Source organism: Nyctibius grandis, chromosome 8 (assembly GCF_013368605.1).
Source record: "Nyctibius grandis isolate bNycGra1 chromosome 8, bNycGra1.pri, whole genome shotgun sequence".
Classification (NCBI taxonomy): domain Eukaryota; kingdom Metazoa; phylum Chordata; class Aves; order Nyctibiiformes; family Nyctibiidae; genus Nyctibius; species Nyctibius grandis.
In genome coordinates, this window is record NC_090665.1 from 9,518,369 (window position 1) to 9,536,274 (window position 17,906).

At 43.9% G+C, this 17,906-nt stretch overlaps 1 protein-coding gene across 1 annotated transcript; it reads right to left on the reverse strand.

Moving 5' to 3' along the window:
• Positions 1-974: 974 nt before the first annotated feature.
• Positions 975-17,906, reverse strand: LAMP3 (lysosomal associated membrane protein 3). Its single transcript, XM_068407068.1, has 6 exons — positions 17,861-17,906; positions 12,604-13,379; positions 11,138-11,260; positions 7,631-7,688; positions 4,834-5,001; positions 975-1,114 (listed from the first exon to the last, which is right to left on the reverse strand). The coding sequence occupies exons 1-6, from the start codon at positions 17,904-17,906 to the stop codon at positions 975-977; spliced, it is 1,311 nt and encodes a 436-aa protein (XP_068263169.1).

Here is a 17,906-nt window from a genome sequence, read left to right on the forward strand (position 1 = left end):
CTGCCTCCAAACGCCTGCCCAGTTCTGCTGCACAGACATCTCAGCTGCCTGTCAATCAGCTCCTGAATTGTGCAGTTTGCAGAATCACACTTCAGGATAAAATTAACAGTGTCTGTTTGCTCTGATGTGCTGTGCTTTATGAGGCTGCTGTTCAAGAATTATTGGCAAGAAGCTCAGACATCTTTGCAGCAGGGCTGAGACAAGCAATGACAAGTGATACCTTTGGCACATACTGGTCAGGCAGACCTTACGTGACCTCGGCTGGATAATCTTCTCTTATTTGCATACACAGTCACTGGAAACTAGAAAATTTTCTAAAAATACTGTCTCCAGCGTGAGAGTCACATATTACCACAGTGTTCTTCTGAAGGGCTTAGTAGGAAAAACCAAGACCTTATGAAATGTAACCCTGATATTTACAGGACTGGTAAGAACTTGCTTGTGAATGGAAGTCACACTTACACTTGCCCTGAAACTTCAGCATATACAATGTTCCCACAAGGCTTTCACTGAGCTCTGATTTAACAGGGTTGTCTGTAGCTGTGGACCTCTGGTTTATTCACTTGAAGGTTGTATCGCTGGACTCATGTATTTTAATAAATCTGAACTGCATCTTTAAGAAACCTGATGGATTTTCTGGGGGATAGTGATACTGCCCATGTTAAGCTATTTTTAGGCATCTGACTTAGCTGGTGTGAATTGCCTCCTTTGTTGATAATATAAAGAATTTAGGCTCCTCACTTTGGTCCTCTGGACTACATCTAAATTAGATGCTAAGAATAGCCTAAAGTAGATGGTGTGAGTTCTCTCCTTCCCACCTTAAAGAAATCGCTTCCAGAAGTATTCATTAGCTTTAAACACATGGTGTCATCCCACTTAAAAATATGGCTTGAGGGCAGTGAGATGGCCAGGTAGAAGCTAAAACTCCTGTGACTTCTCTACTTGCTACACACATCTGGAGGTACGACGACACCTCAGATACGTTCATATCCTCTATGCGGCTTTCTTCTGGAAATCAGGAATGTGGCAAACACAATGACAAACAATCCCAGGATGCTCAGGCCCACCGCGATGGGAGCTGCTTTGCTGTTTCTATCAGGATAACATTCTTCTTCTGAAAGTAAAAGGAGATCAGAGAATGTGTTATAGCAGAACACCATACTCCTAGACTATACATTTATATTCCAGAAAAGTTAGCAAATACAAGCCAGAAGGTCTCAAAACCTTGTTTTCTTTTTTTTCTTTTATTATTTTCTTTTTCCTGAGCTATACTTACTACATTTTTATCTGTGGTGAATCTTATCTCCAGAAAACAATACCTGCCACTTTCAAAATAACTACATGCTTCCCTGGAGAATGACTCTGCTCTTTCAGATCAGCAGTAATTGTTTTACCATCAAGATCAGTACATACACAGTAGGAGGCTTTCTTGCTAATAGCAGATGTGGAGCATCACACCACAAAGTGCAAGTCTAAAAATAAAGAGCAAGACACAGCCTGCATGGACAAAACCTGCTCCTATGTGGCATCTAACTGCTTCTGCCCAGTAAAAAGGATCAGGCCAGAGAAGGGAGCCCATAGTCCAGCACGTCATTAATGCAGCAAGGATCCTAGTTAAGTCAGTGTTTCCTAAGAAAAATGAAATTCTAATTGTTCTCTGTGTTTAATTCAGAATATTTGTGGATAATTGTGGCTAACTCAGAACATCAAGATATTAGGAAGGCAGAAGCCTTGGACTGAGTCCAGGGGATTGCTTTAGCAGTACCATTGTAATTTTATTGTACATATGATGATATCAGAAAAGGTTTTAACACAAATAATATCTTTTAAGAACCATCCAAAGATATATTCAGTCCAAACATACCTCTTAGCTACAGAGGAGGCAAATCCTGACTTCCTCAGCCAGTCCCTACCCAAATGAATATTCCAGTCATCCCAATTAAATGGAAACTCATTACTTAAAAATGAACATCCAGATTGGGGCAAATTGGGGGCTTTCCTACGGAGAGACTGCACCATCTGGGTCACTGATGCAAATGGAATATTTACCCAAGTAACAATGGCAGGATCAGTCTCAAATTCACAATACAAGTGTAGCCTTGGGAGTGAAGGTAAGGTCTGGGAATGATCGCTAATGTGTTATCCCAGAACTGGATCAGACCTACATCCTCCATCTGATCTGTAGCAGTGGTCGTTCCTTGGGCTCCAGGGAAAGAAAGGCCTCCAGCATGATGCTTTGAGTGGCACCCGAGCAGCAAACTATCCTCTAAGCAGGGTAGCTTGATCAGCTAAACCCCACAGTATATCCCAGCTCAGCAGTGAATCCAGTTTATACCCATGGCATGAAGGAAATCCAGCACCCTGCGCCCCTTTCACTCCCTGTGACTATTGCAAGGCAGATTTCGACAGAGCTCTAAGGCAAAAGCCTCTGTTGTTATTGTCAAATTCTGATGACTCTGCTGGCACAGACTGTAGCTTAGCTTGGGCTTTTCCCCAATGGGAATCTTCATGCCAACAGTGGGAAGTTAGCCCAGGGACCATGTGGAGTCCATGACATCATGTCACAGCTCCAGAGCTTCCACGTGGCTCTCCCCAAAATCTGACCCTCTTCTCCTCTGATCCAGGTGGTGATTTCATGTGATGCAATGCCACAAAGCCAAAGGCATCAGTGTTCTAATAGATGTTGCCTTTTAAAAGCATCCTCTGGTTAAAGTAACCTGCTGCTAAGGAAGTGAGCTGAAAAGTATTTGCACTTGAGTATTTCAAAAGCCAGAGATGTTTGAATCGGCCATTTTGCTTGGATGAAACCTTGGGCTATCAACTCTAGGATTGTTTCTGATATACTGATGTGCAGTTCAGAAGACAATTTTACAGCTTTCCAGACTCAAACAGGCCAAGATATTGATGTAACTCTGCAGCAGTCTGTACAAAATCGTAAAGAACTTGAAACCAATGATCATTAGTGTTTTCTTTTTCTTCCCCTTTTTAAGATAAGCAAATCAGGAGCAACAGAAGTGAAACTACCAGTCTCGAGACACTCGAGAGGAGGAGGCTGGTGATGTGTATAGAGCCAGTCCTTCATTGGGGATTTTGTCTTTCAAAATCTGCATACACAGCAGCGGTATGTAACAGTTTCATAACTATTTCATGGCCATAGGGGAATTATTTCAGAGGTGGTAGCTGCTTTCTCATCCCTTTGATTAAAAGCAAAACTAATTTGATTTTGTATATGGTATTGATTAGCAGAGATTAGCCTGACCTTGGGGAGGGGAGAGAGAGAGAGAGAGTCTAAGCTCTGTCTCTGCTAGAGATGAGGCCATGCCAAAAGCCATAACTGAACTCACTCATTGTACAAATTCAAATGGGAATGTGGGGACCAGATGGGATCCCATGAGTTATTCCAGCTCAGTGTTATCTCATGAAAAAAAATCTTCATGAGAATGAGAGCATAGATTGGATTCTCAGTGTGGCTTTTAAGAACTTCAAGAAAAGTATGCAGAAAAAAGGTCCATGTCTTAAAAAAGCCCCAAATGTTGTTTCCCATTATGTTCATTTTAGAATAAGAAAGGCAGCCAAAATGGTGAACTAAAAAAAGAAGAATCAGTCAAACAGAGCCAAACTGAGTCAAAAGACAGATCTAAAGTAAAAAGAACGCAGGGGCAATATTTTGTAAGCATGCAGAAAGTCAAATGTCAGAAGAAGGGCATGTTTTATTAGTGCATCTGAAAGGCTGGAGAGCTGATAAACCTATCTGTCCACCCGAGTTCTTGTACGGAAACACCCTGAGAGGAAATCACAGAAATGTGGAGATGTACAATTTGAAAGAGACCACAGGGTCCCATCTAGTCCACCTCTCTGCTTTTTGTAGGACATTTCATGCATCTCATAAGAAGTAAGGCAGTAGACCACGAGAGCATCCATACTGTGGGACATGGGATTTTCCTGGTGCACCCTGTAGTCCTGGACCCCACAGCCTGGCCAGGTCCTGGCTCTATCACTGGACAAGAAACAAGGATGACAACATCTTGTTTCCATGTGGAAGGAACCCCAGGTGTGGATATAGGGAAGAAATTGTGATGAGCCTCAATACATTCTCTCAGTGTGGGCAATCCAGGGACAAGGGGAGTCAGTACTGGTCTGTCTCTGTCTTTTACTAAGCTACATGGTTGCCTCTTTGTGGCTATACTCAAGAAAAGACAAATTGCAGAGATGAGAATCACATTTAATTCTGAAACTAGGGAGCATGCCAGTCGTGCTCCTCCTCAGGAGCACATTTCATCATGTCTAGATACAGCTGCTCTGAAAGTATCATCCTGCATTCACAAATATCCCTTATTAGTTGGCAGTTTTGCCGCTGCAGCTGTGGGACATCATGAGCGTCAAGAGCCTTTCAAAATAGCTAAAATCTGACTATATTGAGAACAGTGACCTGGAACTGAACTGTACATATTAGGGGTTTGGGCAGTGCAATGGTGGTGAACACACCTCTGCTTGCTCTGGGAGAAAACAAGTGAAGAATAAAATGGTGGCTGTAGAGTTGAACATTTTTAATGCAAAGGTGAAACAGAAGGTACTGAATGTAGGAGGGAAAGATACTTTTCCCCCTTTCCATAGGTATTAGTCCTGTGTTGAAAATGACTTAGAAAAGGGTGAGAAGACAGCAGCAGGCAGGTTACCATACTTGGGAGCTATTACAAAGCTGTGATTGTGCTATAGGTGTAACAGGATCACCGCATGCATATGGTTATAATCTAGCAGAAGGAGATACCTCAGGCTACCAGAGTGCTGGCATGTAGATCTCAGAAGGGTGGAAGAGGTATCGTTTCTACTTACTTTTTCCAAACTGGTTACCGACAATGTCAAATGCCTGAAGCTGCATATTAACAAAGAGTAGCTGGAAGTTCTTCTCCAAGCCAAAGGTTTGCTTGCTGGCACACTTGAAGGAATTCCCCAGCTTTGTTGTAAACAGCTTCTCATGTATGGCTGCATAGTAAAGCATACCTGGAGGCCATAAAGAGAGAGACAAATGAGAATCCACACTAACTCTGTTAGAACCTGCATCTTTCTAAGATAAAATCATAGAATCACAAACTGGTTTGGGTTGGAAGGGACCTTAAAGATCATCTAGTTCCAACCCCCCCTGCCATGGGCAGGGACGCCTTTCCACTAGACCAGGTTGCTCCAAGGCCCATCCAGCCTGGCCTTGAACACTGCCAGGGAGGGGGCATCCACAGCTTCTCTGGGCAACCTGTGCCAGTGTCTCACCACCCTCACAGTAAAGAATTTCTTCCTAATATCTAATCTAAATCTACCCTCTTTCAGTTTCAAACTGTTACCTCTCATCCTATCACTACATGCCCTTGTAAAAGGGCTTTGGCAGAGCAGCAGTCACAGATGTGACTAAAGCACGGACATTTCCCCCACAATGTATCAGTTACATTTCTTCCATGTTTAAATGAGTGCTTTAGTTATCAATGGGCAACTCAGCCGAGCTCGGGTCTGAAAAGGTGCCTAAAATTTCAAATGCTTCTTCAAATTGTATTTTAACAATCTGAGTCTGCAAGAGGGGGGTTAGGATTCTCACAGGAGCAGACAACTATCTTAGGTCTCCAGCACAGCTATTTCCAGACAAAACAGAGATACCATCTCTAGCATCGGAGTTTGACATATCCAGTCTGTATTGCTTTATGTATAAAATATGTTTCTAAACATATTTCAGTGTCACAATACTTTACGGAAAGTATGGCTCAAGTTCAAAGCATGGAAAGATCTTGTAACCTTGGCATAGCCTTTATGCATATCCTCCTTTGAAAGCAGATATATCAGTTTAAGACAAAATCACCCACACCACCAACTCTATGTCACTGTATCTCAACCACATCTACAAGCACAATCGTGAGCAGCATACTCTTGGTCCTCTTCAGTCAAAATCAGTACACCAGTGTGTACTGATACAGTTAATTCAGTAATTTTTATCTTGGAAAAGATAAGGACTTGCTCACTGCAAAAATATTGCTGATGGACTGTGGAATGGCAACATCTGGCAGAGAGGCAGTAACAAACAGTCAGGGATAGCAACATCTCTTGCCAGCACCACTATGGAGGACTCAAAGTATATTTGAGGTTTTTAAAACTTACAGTTAAGCTAATTAGCTTGTATTTGCTGCAGTTTGCACTTAGCAATGCACGGGAAAACTCTGGTCACTTAGACGGAGAACATCCCTAGGAGACATGTCCTCTGGATCAGCTTTTATTTTACTTTAATTACTGTAGATCAGAATAGGCTCCACTTGAGTTAATAAAAGGGCTCATCAGTGAGAAGAAAAATTAGGACACACCTGGTCAAGCTCCTGATTTGTTTTCCTTCTTTCAGGGACAAAAGTCAATCCAAATGCTTACGAGTAGCAAATGGAGAAGTGACATAATATAGTCGTTAACCTGTCACAGATTTGATATATTGGGAAGAATTTGTGCAAAATTAATGTCAGAGAAAATCTGAAGTGATGGCTCAGAATTTTTCTCTCTAAGTGATGTTCTCTTAGCATGTCTTGGGAGGTAGCATCTGGGGCAGCTCCTGACTGTTCAAATGGCGAGAAGCAGGGCTCCATAGGAAAAAACAAAATCCAATCACTGGAGAAGAGCACAGGCAAGGTCTAGGATTTCAGGATGGTTTGAAGAACCTCAGCCTGGGTCCAGTTCTTATTTTTGCCAAACCAAAATGTCAGACGCGCATCCTCTCCATATTGGTGTATTTGAAACCTGGATCCAGCTCTGCATTTCTGTGATCCAGATACTGTACTGTCTCCATTTAGCCCACACCCAGGGCTAAACAATACCCAGTTGTTCTCTCACCCAATCTCCCCTCCCCAGCCGAGAAAGGGAATTGGGGAAAATGAGGGAGACTCGTGTGTTGAAATTTAAACAGATTTAATAAAATAAGAAAACTGATATCAATACTAATACAAAAGACACAAAATTGCACTTAGCTCATAGAGTGGTGGCAAGTCCTTCCAGGGATAGCGACCATTGAGAATGGGAAGAAGGAGAGCAGAAAGCTCCCCCATCCCCATCCAGCTTTCCCATTTATAGTGAACCTGACCTGAATGTTATAGATACACCTGTGGGCCAGCCTGGGGCAGCTGCCCTGGATTCAACTGCTAATGACCTTGATCACCATCCCACAGCTGGCCACAAACTGAAACAAAATGTAACAGAAAAGTGTTTCTATAAATTTTATCCCTGCAAAACCAGGACACATATTCACTTCATTTGCTTATTAGATTGGAAAGACGCATGCAACTGAACTGGAGTCACAGCACTTTTGTGTTCGCAGATAAAAACTTTGAGGACTGTTTTATATCTTAAATTTAGTTTTGAAGTAATTTCTGTTCTGAAAGAGTAACGGAAGGCAGGGGAAGTTTTTCAGGACAAAAGGAAAATTGAACAATTCTGATGAAACTGCAGCCCAGTCTCTTCTCTTCCATTTTCATGCCATAAGATTTAGGTGAATGACATATTGAAAGCCTGATAAAATCCATAACTTGCAAAATTCGGTGTTTTAAAGATACGAAAGCCTATCCCACACCCAGAACAGTTTGATATGAAATTAAGACAATGTAAAATCACTGACCTTCAGAAGATAACTGTAATCTGGCCTCAATTTTACTGACATAGTACGTTGGAACTTGCTGCAAGAGAAGATACATCTTTATTCATAATACATCCTCATATTTGTGAAAAAAATACAGTTCACTGCAGCAAAATGGTCACAAAGAATTTCCCAAATAAACAGATTTTAAAGCATCACCTTCAAGACCCCAGAACCAACTTGCTTGGATATATTGCTTTTTTCTTTTCCAGATCACTCCATCTACTAGGTAGGAAGCTGGTGTAGTGCAGCAATCTCAGCTACATCACCAGTTCTACTCAGTTCAGTGAACCTGGACCATGCAGGTGTTGTTTTACCCACACTGCTCAAGTTGGACATTTGTGTGATAGTTGTGGTAACCAAAAGTAGGAGGGAGTTAAGCATAGTATACATCGCACAAATTAACAGGCATGTGATAAGACCGTTTTATTTTTATTCACTTGTTCTGCTTTCAGTGGGAGTCCCTACAGTGCTGTCCTGAGTAATCCTGCACTGAATTACTCCACACTGACCTGCAGTCTGACTGCTTGCAGGACCTAAGCCCTCACCTTTAGAAGTACTGGGGACTCTTGGCCTTGTAGTGCACTTTATGCATAGATGCCCTTCACAGGAGCGAACTGCAGAAAGCAGCCGTGCTTCTGTGTTCATCATTGCTTTGAACTGGGAGAGGTCAGCAACAAGCTGAGAGCTGGGAGCTCATCTCAGGCAGGTACCACTCATTTCCTATTTTGTCTGCCAACAGCAATCACTACAAATGAGGAAACAGCAGCCTGGATGTGTCTGTGTAGGGGAGAAATAACTGTTCTTTCCACCCTGCAGACACAATCGGTGTCGTGGTGGCTTTTTTTCATATGTCTACAGACTGGTGACCTGGAAAGCACCTGGTACAACAGCACAGAGCAAAATTTCCAGCTGACTGTCCTGCCTGCATGTGCCCTAAAAGCCTGGTGCAACCTGAACGCTGTCCTCCCCAGGACTGTCACAAAGTGAGAGCCAGCCCTAGGAGCTTTCCCCTGGTAGCAGTGTTGGGATGTAATGTGAGTATGTAGCAGCCTGACTATTCATTTTAATTCCAGCTGTGAGCACACAGGGACCGGTGAGTGCAGCTGGTGGATAAATGGCAGCAGACATGAATGTCTCTTATGCACCCAGTTTTAATGTTATGCAGTTTAAAAGCTGTTAGGATAGATTGGGAAAGTTTAAGAAAGAAATGCACCAGAGAAGAGGTTCTCAGCATTATTCCTACTTGAAGACATAAATAGGTCAAATATTACCACTTTTTTGGAGGCATCGCTATGTTCTGTTTGGCCACAGTTAGTAACTTTGCTTGGGGAAAACACCTGCTTCTACTTCACGTCTTGTGGGTTGGTTACAGAACTTCCTTTTTTCAAGTGCTTTGCAAAAGGCAGCTGGCAGTGGTGAGCACTGAGCCAGCTGCTCGCCTCCCGCTACCCTGCACCAGCGCTGCAGCTCCCGGGCCTCATACAGCTCCTCTTTCACCAGTGAAAAATCAGAAGTGCCACCGCTGGAACACTCCTGGTTCAAAGCAGTTAGGGAGGCTGTGGGGGCCAAACACATGAAAAACAGTAGCAAAATGATTTCTTATTAACTTGAATTTCAAAGACGTCTAAGCCGAGCCCTGCTATGCTCTTAAGGCTTATCTTTAAGTGAAGGGTGGATTGTCTAGTGCTGTGCCAATAAACACCTTTTTCAGGGCAAGACAGGTCAAGTACCTCCTAAAGGTTCACGTCACTCTCCTTAGCACTGCTACAAGCTGGGGCTTTCATGGGTACTTGAATCACCAGACTTTTTCTGAGGATCCTTGTTACACAGAAAATGCTCCCCTTGTTGCAGGAAGCGTACATTTAAAGCAAACACTCACAGTGTGAACTGATCCTTTGTTTTAAAACAGCTCCTTGATTTTTTAACCTCACTTTTCCTCTGTAGCTTTTAGAAAACTTTCTGCCATAAACTAAAATCACGATGATCATTAATTGAAATCTTTTCTCTGCTCAAGCATTAATGACTCAGGTCCAGTATAATTTGCTGTTCCCTCTTGGACTTTCGATGGAAATGACTGATTAAGCATTTGTACTTTTCTTAATTGTCACTAATTTGACCTTGGAACCAGGCTGTAAGATTGACATTTTGGCTTGATTAATTGAAGGACACAGATCAGCAGCGATGGCCAGATGCAGCTCTGAACTGCAGTGGAGCTCCAGGACACGGCCTTAATACATGTTACGCTCAGTCAGAGTTTGATGGGATCCAACCCATGCCCCATTCCTCCCTGCTCATTAATGACTTTATACACAGTATTAACTTCTGTCTTTAGCCCTGCTGGCATCACCACCCAGCCCTTATTAGCTTTCAGATAAATAGTACTGTGTGCTGCCTCCCAAAAACGTGTAAACCGTGTAAATGTCTGAGGAAGTAAGAGGGTGGCTGCACTCAGCAATTTTCTCCTGTGGTTGTAAGAGCAGCAGCACTCTTGGTAGCTTCCGTTAAAGCCTGATCCACATACGATGCGGTCCCAATGGGGAACATGGTATCAACAGACACAATGACAAAAAAACCCTCATTTTCCCACCACGTAAGAAGGACCTCTCTCTTGCCCAAGTTTCTGTGTGTATTTATAAGTCTCCCTGGTGTGGTACATTTTAAGGACACTTATCTACAATTTTGTTGCTGTAGTTCACTTGTTTGGAATTTTCCACTCAAATTAGTTGAAATGAGGCCCCTTCGGCTGTGGATGGGCCGTAGCTCCTGGGCACTTACAAGTGCACAGGCTGCCCTTTGGATTTAACAACCACAGCTGGCTTTTGGCTGGGCAGTTGTGATACTTGGCATTTATGGGAAGCAAATGACGAACTCACTTGAATTCGGGTGGTCCCTGAGACACCATTTCATAAGAGCAACTTGATAGCGTGAGTCAGAGCTCCCAGCACACACACCTTGTTCCTGCACAGGGACTCCAGTCCCAAACCCATTCCCTCTGTCCCACTCCAATGCAAACAGCAGACCTGGCCTTCCCTCCCACTAGATTTTTACCTAAGTAAAAATGAGACTCAGATTTTGCTTGAGGCTGTGTCTAGACCTTGTGTTGCTAGATGGGTAGCTTTAACACTGTTCTCTAGCACTGTCACAGGATGGCAAGGCACTGTACTTACCCTTCATTGCACACAGGAACCTTTCCAAACTGAAAGTTCAAATGGACAAAACCTGATTTAACGTTAAAGTTAGCCCTGCTCTGAGCAGGAGATTGGACCGGGTGGCCTTCAAAGGTCTTTTCCAACTGAATTAATCCATGGTTCTATGATTCTAGCCTCTTGGGAAGGACAGGAGGCACTATTGTGCCTTATATACAGGTGGAAAATTAGCATAGAGATGGGTGAGATGCCTTTTCCCACAGCACAAGCTGGATCAAAGGCAGCCTAAGTTCCAGCTCCCCAGTCCTAAACGCCCCTTCTTTCTAAATGCACCAATTACCTTTACAAAGGTGAAGTTTATAAACCCTCCACTGAAAGTTATGTTCAGCTCAGACTGCACCGTCCCACAGCTGCCGTATGTCTGGGTCGCATTGGGGTTGACAGCCATGTACTCCATCTGCTTCTGGGGAGAGAAGAGACATTGCAGGGCTGCTGATGAAGAGGAGGGAGGAAACTTAAGAAACACAGAGATTTATAGCTGCCTTTCCCCCCGACCCCAGACAGGCTCTCTGTGGCTGAATGAAGAGGCCAGTGGTGGTGGCAGCCTAATTGCTGTCTGCCAGGGGTCGTTCCCCACTCGTAAACCAGCACTAGACTTGTCTGACACATCATTGAGCTGTTCCAGTGTGTTAAGCTGGCATAAAATAATAGTTTTCTGCTCATTCGGTGAACTGATATGATTCAGAGCAGGGTCAGATGAGCACCAGTGGTAATTTTAAAAAAGAGAGCAGCAGGAACTTGTGCCCAAAGGCAGAGGAAAGATAAAGACAGAGGCAGGTAGGGGTTAGATTGGCTTCAACATATGCTGCTCCTCATATCACCCCAGCCTCCTTGTTATATCCTGCACAGTTCATCTCTAGCGTCTGCCAACCTACGCTGTAGTCTGAGAGTTCTGCAGCCCTCAATACAGTTTGGCTCCTTCAGTCTCATCTCAAACACACCTTACTTTTGTAATAAACATCTCACTATGGCCTGGTGAGGTTGGGAATCATGATCTCTGCCTGGATTCCACCAGGACAAGGGATGAAAATTACTTTTAGCAACATTAGATACTCAACCCATGTTAGAAACATTCAGACCCCAAAAAAGACTATTTGGATTTGTAATGGGGATGGCTCAAGGCATATGAACTCCAGAGCCTGAGGATGTAACCCCACATATTGTATTAATGGAGGCTGCAAAACCATAAGCCTGAGGGACGTAATCACCATTTCGGGTTTAATGACATCTTTTGCTGAATCATTCCCAATGGATCACTACTAGGATAGGGTACCAGGTCCCCAGGACCCCTGCTCTGATCCAGCCTGGCGGTTCCCGTGATCCTAAAATCTCCATGCATCAGCATCAAGACAACTCACCTCTGAATCCAAGTCTGTGAATTAACAATTTCTTGATTTCATTGTAACTCACAATGTCAAGCCCTTCACTGAAGTCAATTCAGATTTAAACTAGTCTCCCATTCTGGAAAACACAACGCTGAAGGCTGATCTACCCCCCCCAGTACTGCTACCACACATACATCACTGAAATAAGAAAGCACCCATACATCTCACTGACATCATCATACAAGCCAAAGTACAGCAGCTGAGATGCTGTGGCACAGAAAAGGCCCTAGACTGGTAGCAAACCACTTATTTTTATCATACAAGCTAATTTCTGAAAATGGCTTTGAAAGAAGACGAATAAATTCCAGCTAATGAAGAAACAGTCATTACAAAGCTCAGCCTTGTAGTGCTTCCACCTCACCTTCTGTGTATTTTGAGCCATCAGTTGCAAACCCATGACCGCTTTGATGCAGGTCCTGTTCCCATTGGAAACGGTGTATGTGCCAGTGGGGATGGGAGAAGGCTGCGGCACGACAGTGGGTCTCACTGTCATCATAGTAGATGGGATGGTTGTTTGAGTCCCTGGACGAACAGTTGTTGTGTTGATCATGGCTGTGGCTGTTGGACTTTTAGGTGCTGTTGTTTGATTTCCTGACCCTGTGGTGAGCTTTACAGTTTGCATGGTGGTGGCTGCAGTAGTTACGGCAGCAACTGTCATTTGTGTATTTGGCATTGTATGTTTTATGGTTGTGTTTGTGGCTGCCGCTGTCATTTCTGTGCTCACGTGTGTTCTGGCTTGCTTAGTTGAGGACATGGTTGTGTTCACTGCAGGTGTAACCGTTTCTATTGCCCGGGTTGTAGCCTGACCACCTGCAGTTGTGTTGTCTGCCGATGTTGTGGATACCACCGTGGGAGATTTCTGGCTGATCACTTGTGTGGTGCTTGCTCCTGCCTGGGCTGTTGTGTGATGGCCTGATACTGTTGTTACCTCATGCTGGTCTGTTGTCTGCACAGTTGTTCTATGGCTTACGGGTGTTGTTTTAAGAGAGCCTGTGCTGTTAAAATGAACTGTGCCTTGGTGGGGTGAAGAACGATAAAGGGAAAGTGGCTGAGCAGAGGTAGCCGCATGGTGGAAGGATATGGTTTCTGGAGACAGTTCAATCCCCAGGGCCACTTCAGCAAAGCAGGAGGAAAATGCTGCAAAGAAACAAATCAGTCAGTCTAGAAACCTTTACGTTTAACATTTCTGTTGATACTCACAAGGTAACTGCACTGATTTTTTTATCAAAGGGATGATATTTTATTCTTCATTTGGCTCCAGTCATGATGAAAGCAGACATGCTGTAGGACTATCCATAACTTTTTACCACTCCCCCAGTCTTCACACCTCTGAATACACCCATTGCAGTGGACGCACATTGGCTCCTGGCTCCCCACAAACTGCTTTTAGTGCTGAAGAAGCCAGAGGATGCCACAGGCATGAGCAGACCTTACACAATCCCCAGGCAGCACAAGAATTCCCTTGGAGGCAGTAGTAGAGCAAGATTTGCTAAAGCAAATTATCAGGGTTTAAGGAAGATGCAGTGGGTGTAACAGGCAAAGGGGTGGTTGGTTACTTACCAACAAAGCATGGGGAAAGGGAACATTTTGTGTGTGTGAAGGAAGTGAGGCAGTGTAATGGTCTTGCAGTGATTCACAATAGTCTGGGAAACCAGTCTGGGAGACAGGGAAATTCCACATATTTATTTATGGTTTTGTTGTAGCCATGCCAGCTTGAACTCTCAAGTTCTTCCTCCTGGGCAGTACCCAAGGGGATGCTCCAAACAAGGAAAGACCAGCCCTCTTAATGATGCTCTTTCAGCAATGAGAAACAAATTTCAGGCTATAGCATCCAGGGGCTTTTCGGACCACATCTAAAATAGTCAAGAACCAAAATTATGCTTCCATCTTACAACATTCACAGAAAGATGTCCCTTGAAGAACTGAAAAGAAAATATCTGGCTCCTAGATGTAAATAATGGAGAGAAGAAAAGTGTAAATAACAAAGTGAAGAAGTGGAAAAAGTACATTGTAGAATAGATGAAGGTCACAACTCTTCTGCTTGAGTCTTTGATTGTGAGTATGCAACAAGACTCCGTAAAGACAAGGTCAAGATAAAAGAAATCATAAATCCCTGACATATATATATTCCTTGATGTGCATGAAGCTGCAGGTGTTTCACTGCCTAAATTAGCTGGAGGACAGTGATGAATTCTCTAGTTTGGAGACAGAAGGGACCCAGAAGTCCAAGATAGGTCATATTCCTAGCAGCACAGCTCCATAAAGGATGCCACAACATGTTTTCTGAGAAGTTTATTGTACACTGGTTCTTCCAAAGAAATTTCTCATTCACCAGTGTCGAAGGTTTGTGGCAGGCAGGTTGCTGAGATTCAGATTTGAGGATCGATTGAGGCCAGAGGCACATTCAGAGTAGAAATGGCTGAAATCTTACAAGCTCATCTTACTTTCATTTATTTATTTGCATTCAGCATGAACAGAGATCTGCAACAATAGCTGAATTCACAAAATCTCACCATTTTAGGATGCATAGACTACATCAGAATAATAAAACCTACTGGGATTTGAATCAAATTCAAGATCAAAACCAAAGAAACGAGAACAGATGTATAGATCTGAACCCACACTTCAATTTTCCCTTAAAATGGCTATGACAGAGAAGAGCAAAAGTGGAGATGTATGCTCCATATTCCTAATCTTGCCTGGATTTCACCTCTGTGCTGTCCAGAATATACTTGACTGCCAGTGTGGCTGTTATCATCAAATAAGCGCAAATTGATATAGTTGAAAAGCCACAAAAATGACAGGATAGATCCCTCTGTGAATTTTATCAGAAGGAACCTAACAATGCCATAATTAATACAATAGTTTAGTTCATTTTCTCACTTGCCCCTAGACTTTACCAAACCTGCTGGCAGAGCTGAAAAGCAGATAACTTATCTCCTTCTCTGTGTGCCAGTGGAAAATCAGAGCAGTTGCCATATACCAGCTATGGGTAGTTGCATCTAAGTGTATCAGCACAATAAAAACTAAAAAGAAGAAGTTGCAATTTTCACTTTTTTTCCCCTATAAGATTGCAAAACAACCCATATTTAAATTTACACAAGTTTTTAGCAGTCAGTACTTCTTAGTTTTTAGTTAACAGATTAGTTTTGATTACTGACCAGATAACACTTATCTTACAGACGTGGAGAGAAATGTTATTTCACTAACATTTGGATGCCACTCAGCTTTTAAATGAAACTTCATTTTCCCCAAAAGGTCATTTCACCCTAACTATTTTTCACTAGAGAAACGTTCATCCTGACAGGGTCACTGAGGGGTAAAGTCAGAAGGTCTTTGGGGTGGCCCATGGCTCTTGCTCACCAGGTCACATGTCAGACCTCTCCTCCAGCCCCCCACAGCTCCCCCCAGCATTTTGGAGCTTCTGTCAGGGCATGGCCACGCTGCTAAACCTGTTAGTTTGGGTCATCGTCTCAAAAGGCATTTGGCCACGAGCTCCCAGGGATGGGTAAGGATTGCTCTCCGGTTGCACCTAATGGTCTTGGCTCTTCTTGGGTGGCTGTTGGAGGCGGTTCAGTAGCTCTGCTGTACAAAGGGGCAGGTGGGCCCATGGGGGTGCCTGACCTACCCTCCAACTGAGGCCTGGGAGGCTTCACCATGTCTCCTTCAGCATTGCAGCGTTGCCTCTCGGGGAGCCTGGCACTGCCTGGCAAAGGAGCCGCCTGCTGCAGCCCTTTTCATGGCTCTGCCAGCAAAAGGGGCCACAGAGCAACACCGAACTGCAGCTCTGCATCCCCCTCTGTTAGTCTCCATTTCTTTTTTCTATGAGGCCACCTCAAAACTTCATTCGACCAACATTTTGCTCGAGGGACACATGCTCCCTGCAGTGTATTTTCCTGGAGCAAGCAGCTGCAATCCCCTCGTCTCACCTTGGTTTCAAAGCCGTGTGTTACAAATGCCAAGGGCTGCGTTTCTGCCCAGCAAGGCTCCGTGCATGCAACGCTCCAGAACAAAACTCTCAGAAAAGGAAGCAGGCAGCTCTCAGAAATTTGCTGTTCCCAGTCTGGGCCTAGAGCCCCCGTTTTCATGCTTTGGTGACAAGTTTCAGTCAATGCCACCAAAGGAAACTGCTCGGCTCCCAGGCATTATGGTGGGAAGTGGAGTGCTCAGTGCCATGGTCTGGCTGTGACATTTCTCAGCCTGCTGTCCTGTAATGGGGTGGGTGAAAATACTCTTGCTGAGGATTTTTTTCCCCTTCTCGTCTAACCACACACTCATGCTGCTCAGCTGCCCAGCAGGTTTGTTCTGCTTTATGCTGCCCACAGGAAACACTCATGTTTAGCTGACTGATTTTCTGTGGACACATAAACCTGACGAAGCTCCTACAATCACTGAAAACACTCTCGCCGTCTCTGGCTGCTTTGATTTGAATCCTTGAGGAACTGGAAAAGCACCAAGATTTTCTGAGAGGTTTCGGTACTGTCATAGTTTCCCTCCAACATAGGAGCAGTTTCTTAAACCTCCAACCCATGAAACATTTATCCCTTAAACTCTAATTATGTTTAATTCCCTATCTGCAAACAAATACTTGACTTTGTGGCATTAATAAAACATTACAACAAATTATTAAAGCAATGATCAAAAATGGATAAGGAGCAGAGGAAAAAAGTTCTTTCTAGTCAAAAAGATCCTTGCTGACCACTGAGTTATGAGGGTTACTTCTCTCAGTCTGATCTTGCTCTCCTTTCGTGTATACGTTTTGGGGCTACTTCAGCAGGCTCTGGCTATGAAGTGGGTGTGGGAAAGCAGAGCAGATACAGCAGGAGCTGCTTGTGGTCGTGTCCCTGGGCCGTTTCCCTGCTCACTGCGCTGGGAGAGGGACAAGGGTTGTTACTTGAGTGATCCCTGTGTGCCGAAGGCAAAACACACTGCAGAAATCCAGCACCCCACCAGCAAGCTCAAACCTTTAGCCGTTACACAGATTAAATCACGCTCTGTCCTTCTTCACCTGGCAGATTTTGTACTGCTGCGAGTGTTGAGGGATCACTTAACGTGCTGGGACACGTCCTTGAACAGGCTGGCTCCACAGATTTTCACAGAGCAGCATTAAGGATTGAACCATGATTTGATGTGGTTTGTCACTGAGATAAGCCCCAGCCTGCCTTCTCCAAGCTCCCCGCCTCACTCTTGCTTTCCTGACCATGCTCTGCGTCTTGCAATGACTTGAGCAATGCTTCCTTGGATTTTCTTCTGCTTATCTCACTGAAGACTTTCAGTCAGTTCTGCTGGTCTTGAAACTATTTTTAATTAAGAAAAGCAAGTCCCAAAAAGTATGCTTCTAATACTATTTTGAGCTGACTCCATCACACAGTCAGAGTTTATGTCACCATAAGTGCAAGGGAAAATACAGGAAAACTAAGACTAAGTTTATGCCAGCTGCAATTAAAGGTAGTTATAGTTATTTCTTAGTAGTGGGACTTTACTAAAAGCACCCTTAGTGCTAGCAACAAAACTGTTTCAAGTTTTCAGTTGGTTAGGTGCTGTCCTGACTGCAAGGAAACCAAACTAGAATAGTCTATCGCATTTTTCTGATAGCAACGATGGAGGATGTTACTCACCGCAGGTGAAGGTTAGCAGGATGAACTGCCGTGCGCTCCTCCCCAT

What these genes read in the sequence shown, in the direction of transcription:
- LAMP3 (XM_068407068.1), bottom strand. Translation starts at nt 17,906, where the DNA reads ATGGGGAGGAGCGCACGGCAGTTCATCCTGCTAACCTTCACCTGCG. An exon ending in TAAACTTCACCTTTGTAAAG is followed by an intron (nt 7,689 to 11,137) that starts GTAATTGGTGCA and finishes CTTCTCTTGCAG; the next exon opens with CAAGTTCCAACGTACTATGT. An exon ending in CGGTAACCAGTTTGGAAAAA is followed by an intron (nt 1,115 to 4,833) that starts GTAAGTAGAAAC and finishes TTTTACTTTCAG; the next exon opens with AAGAAGAATGTTATCCTGAT.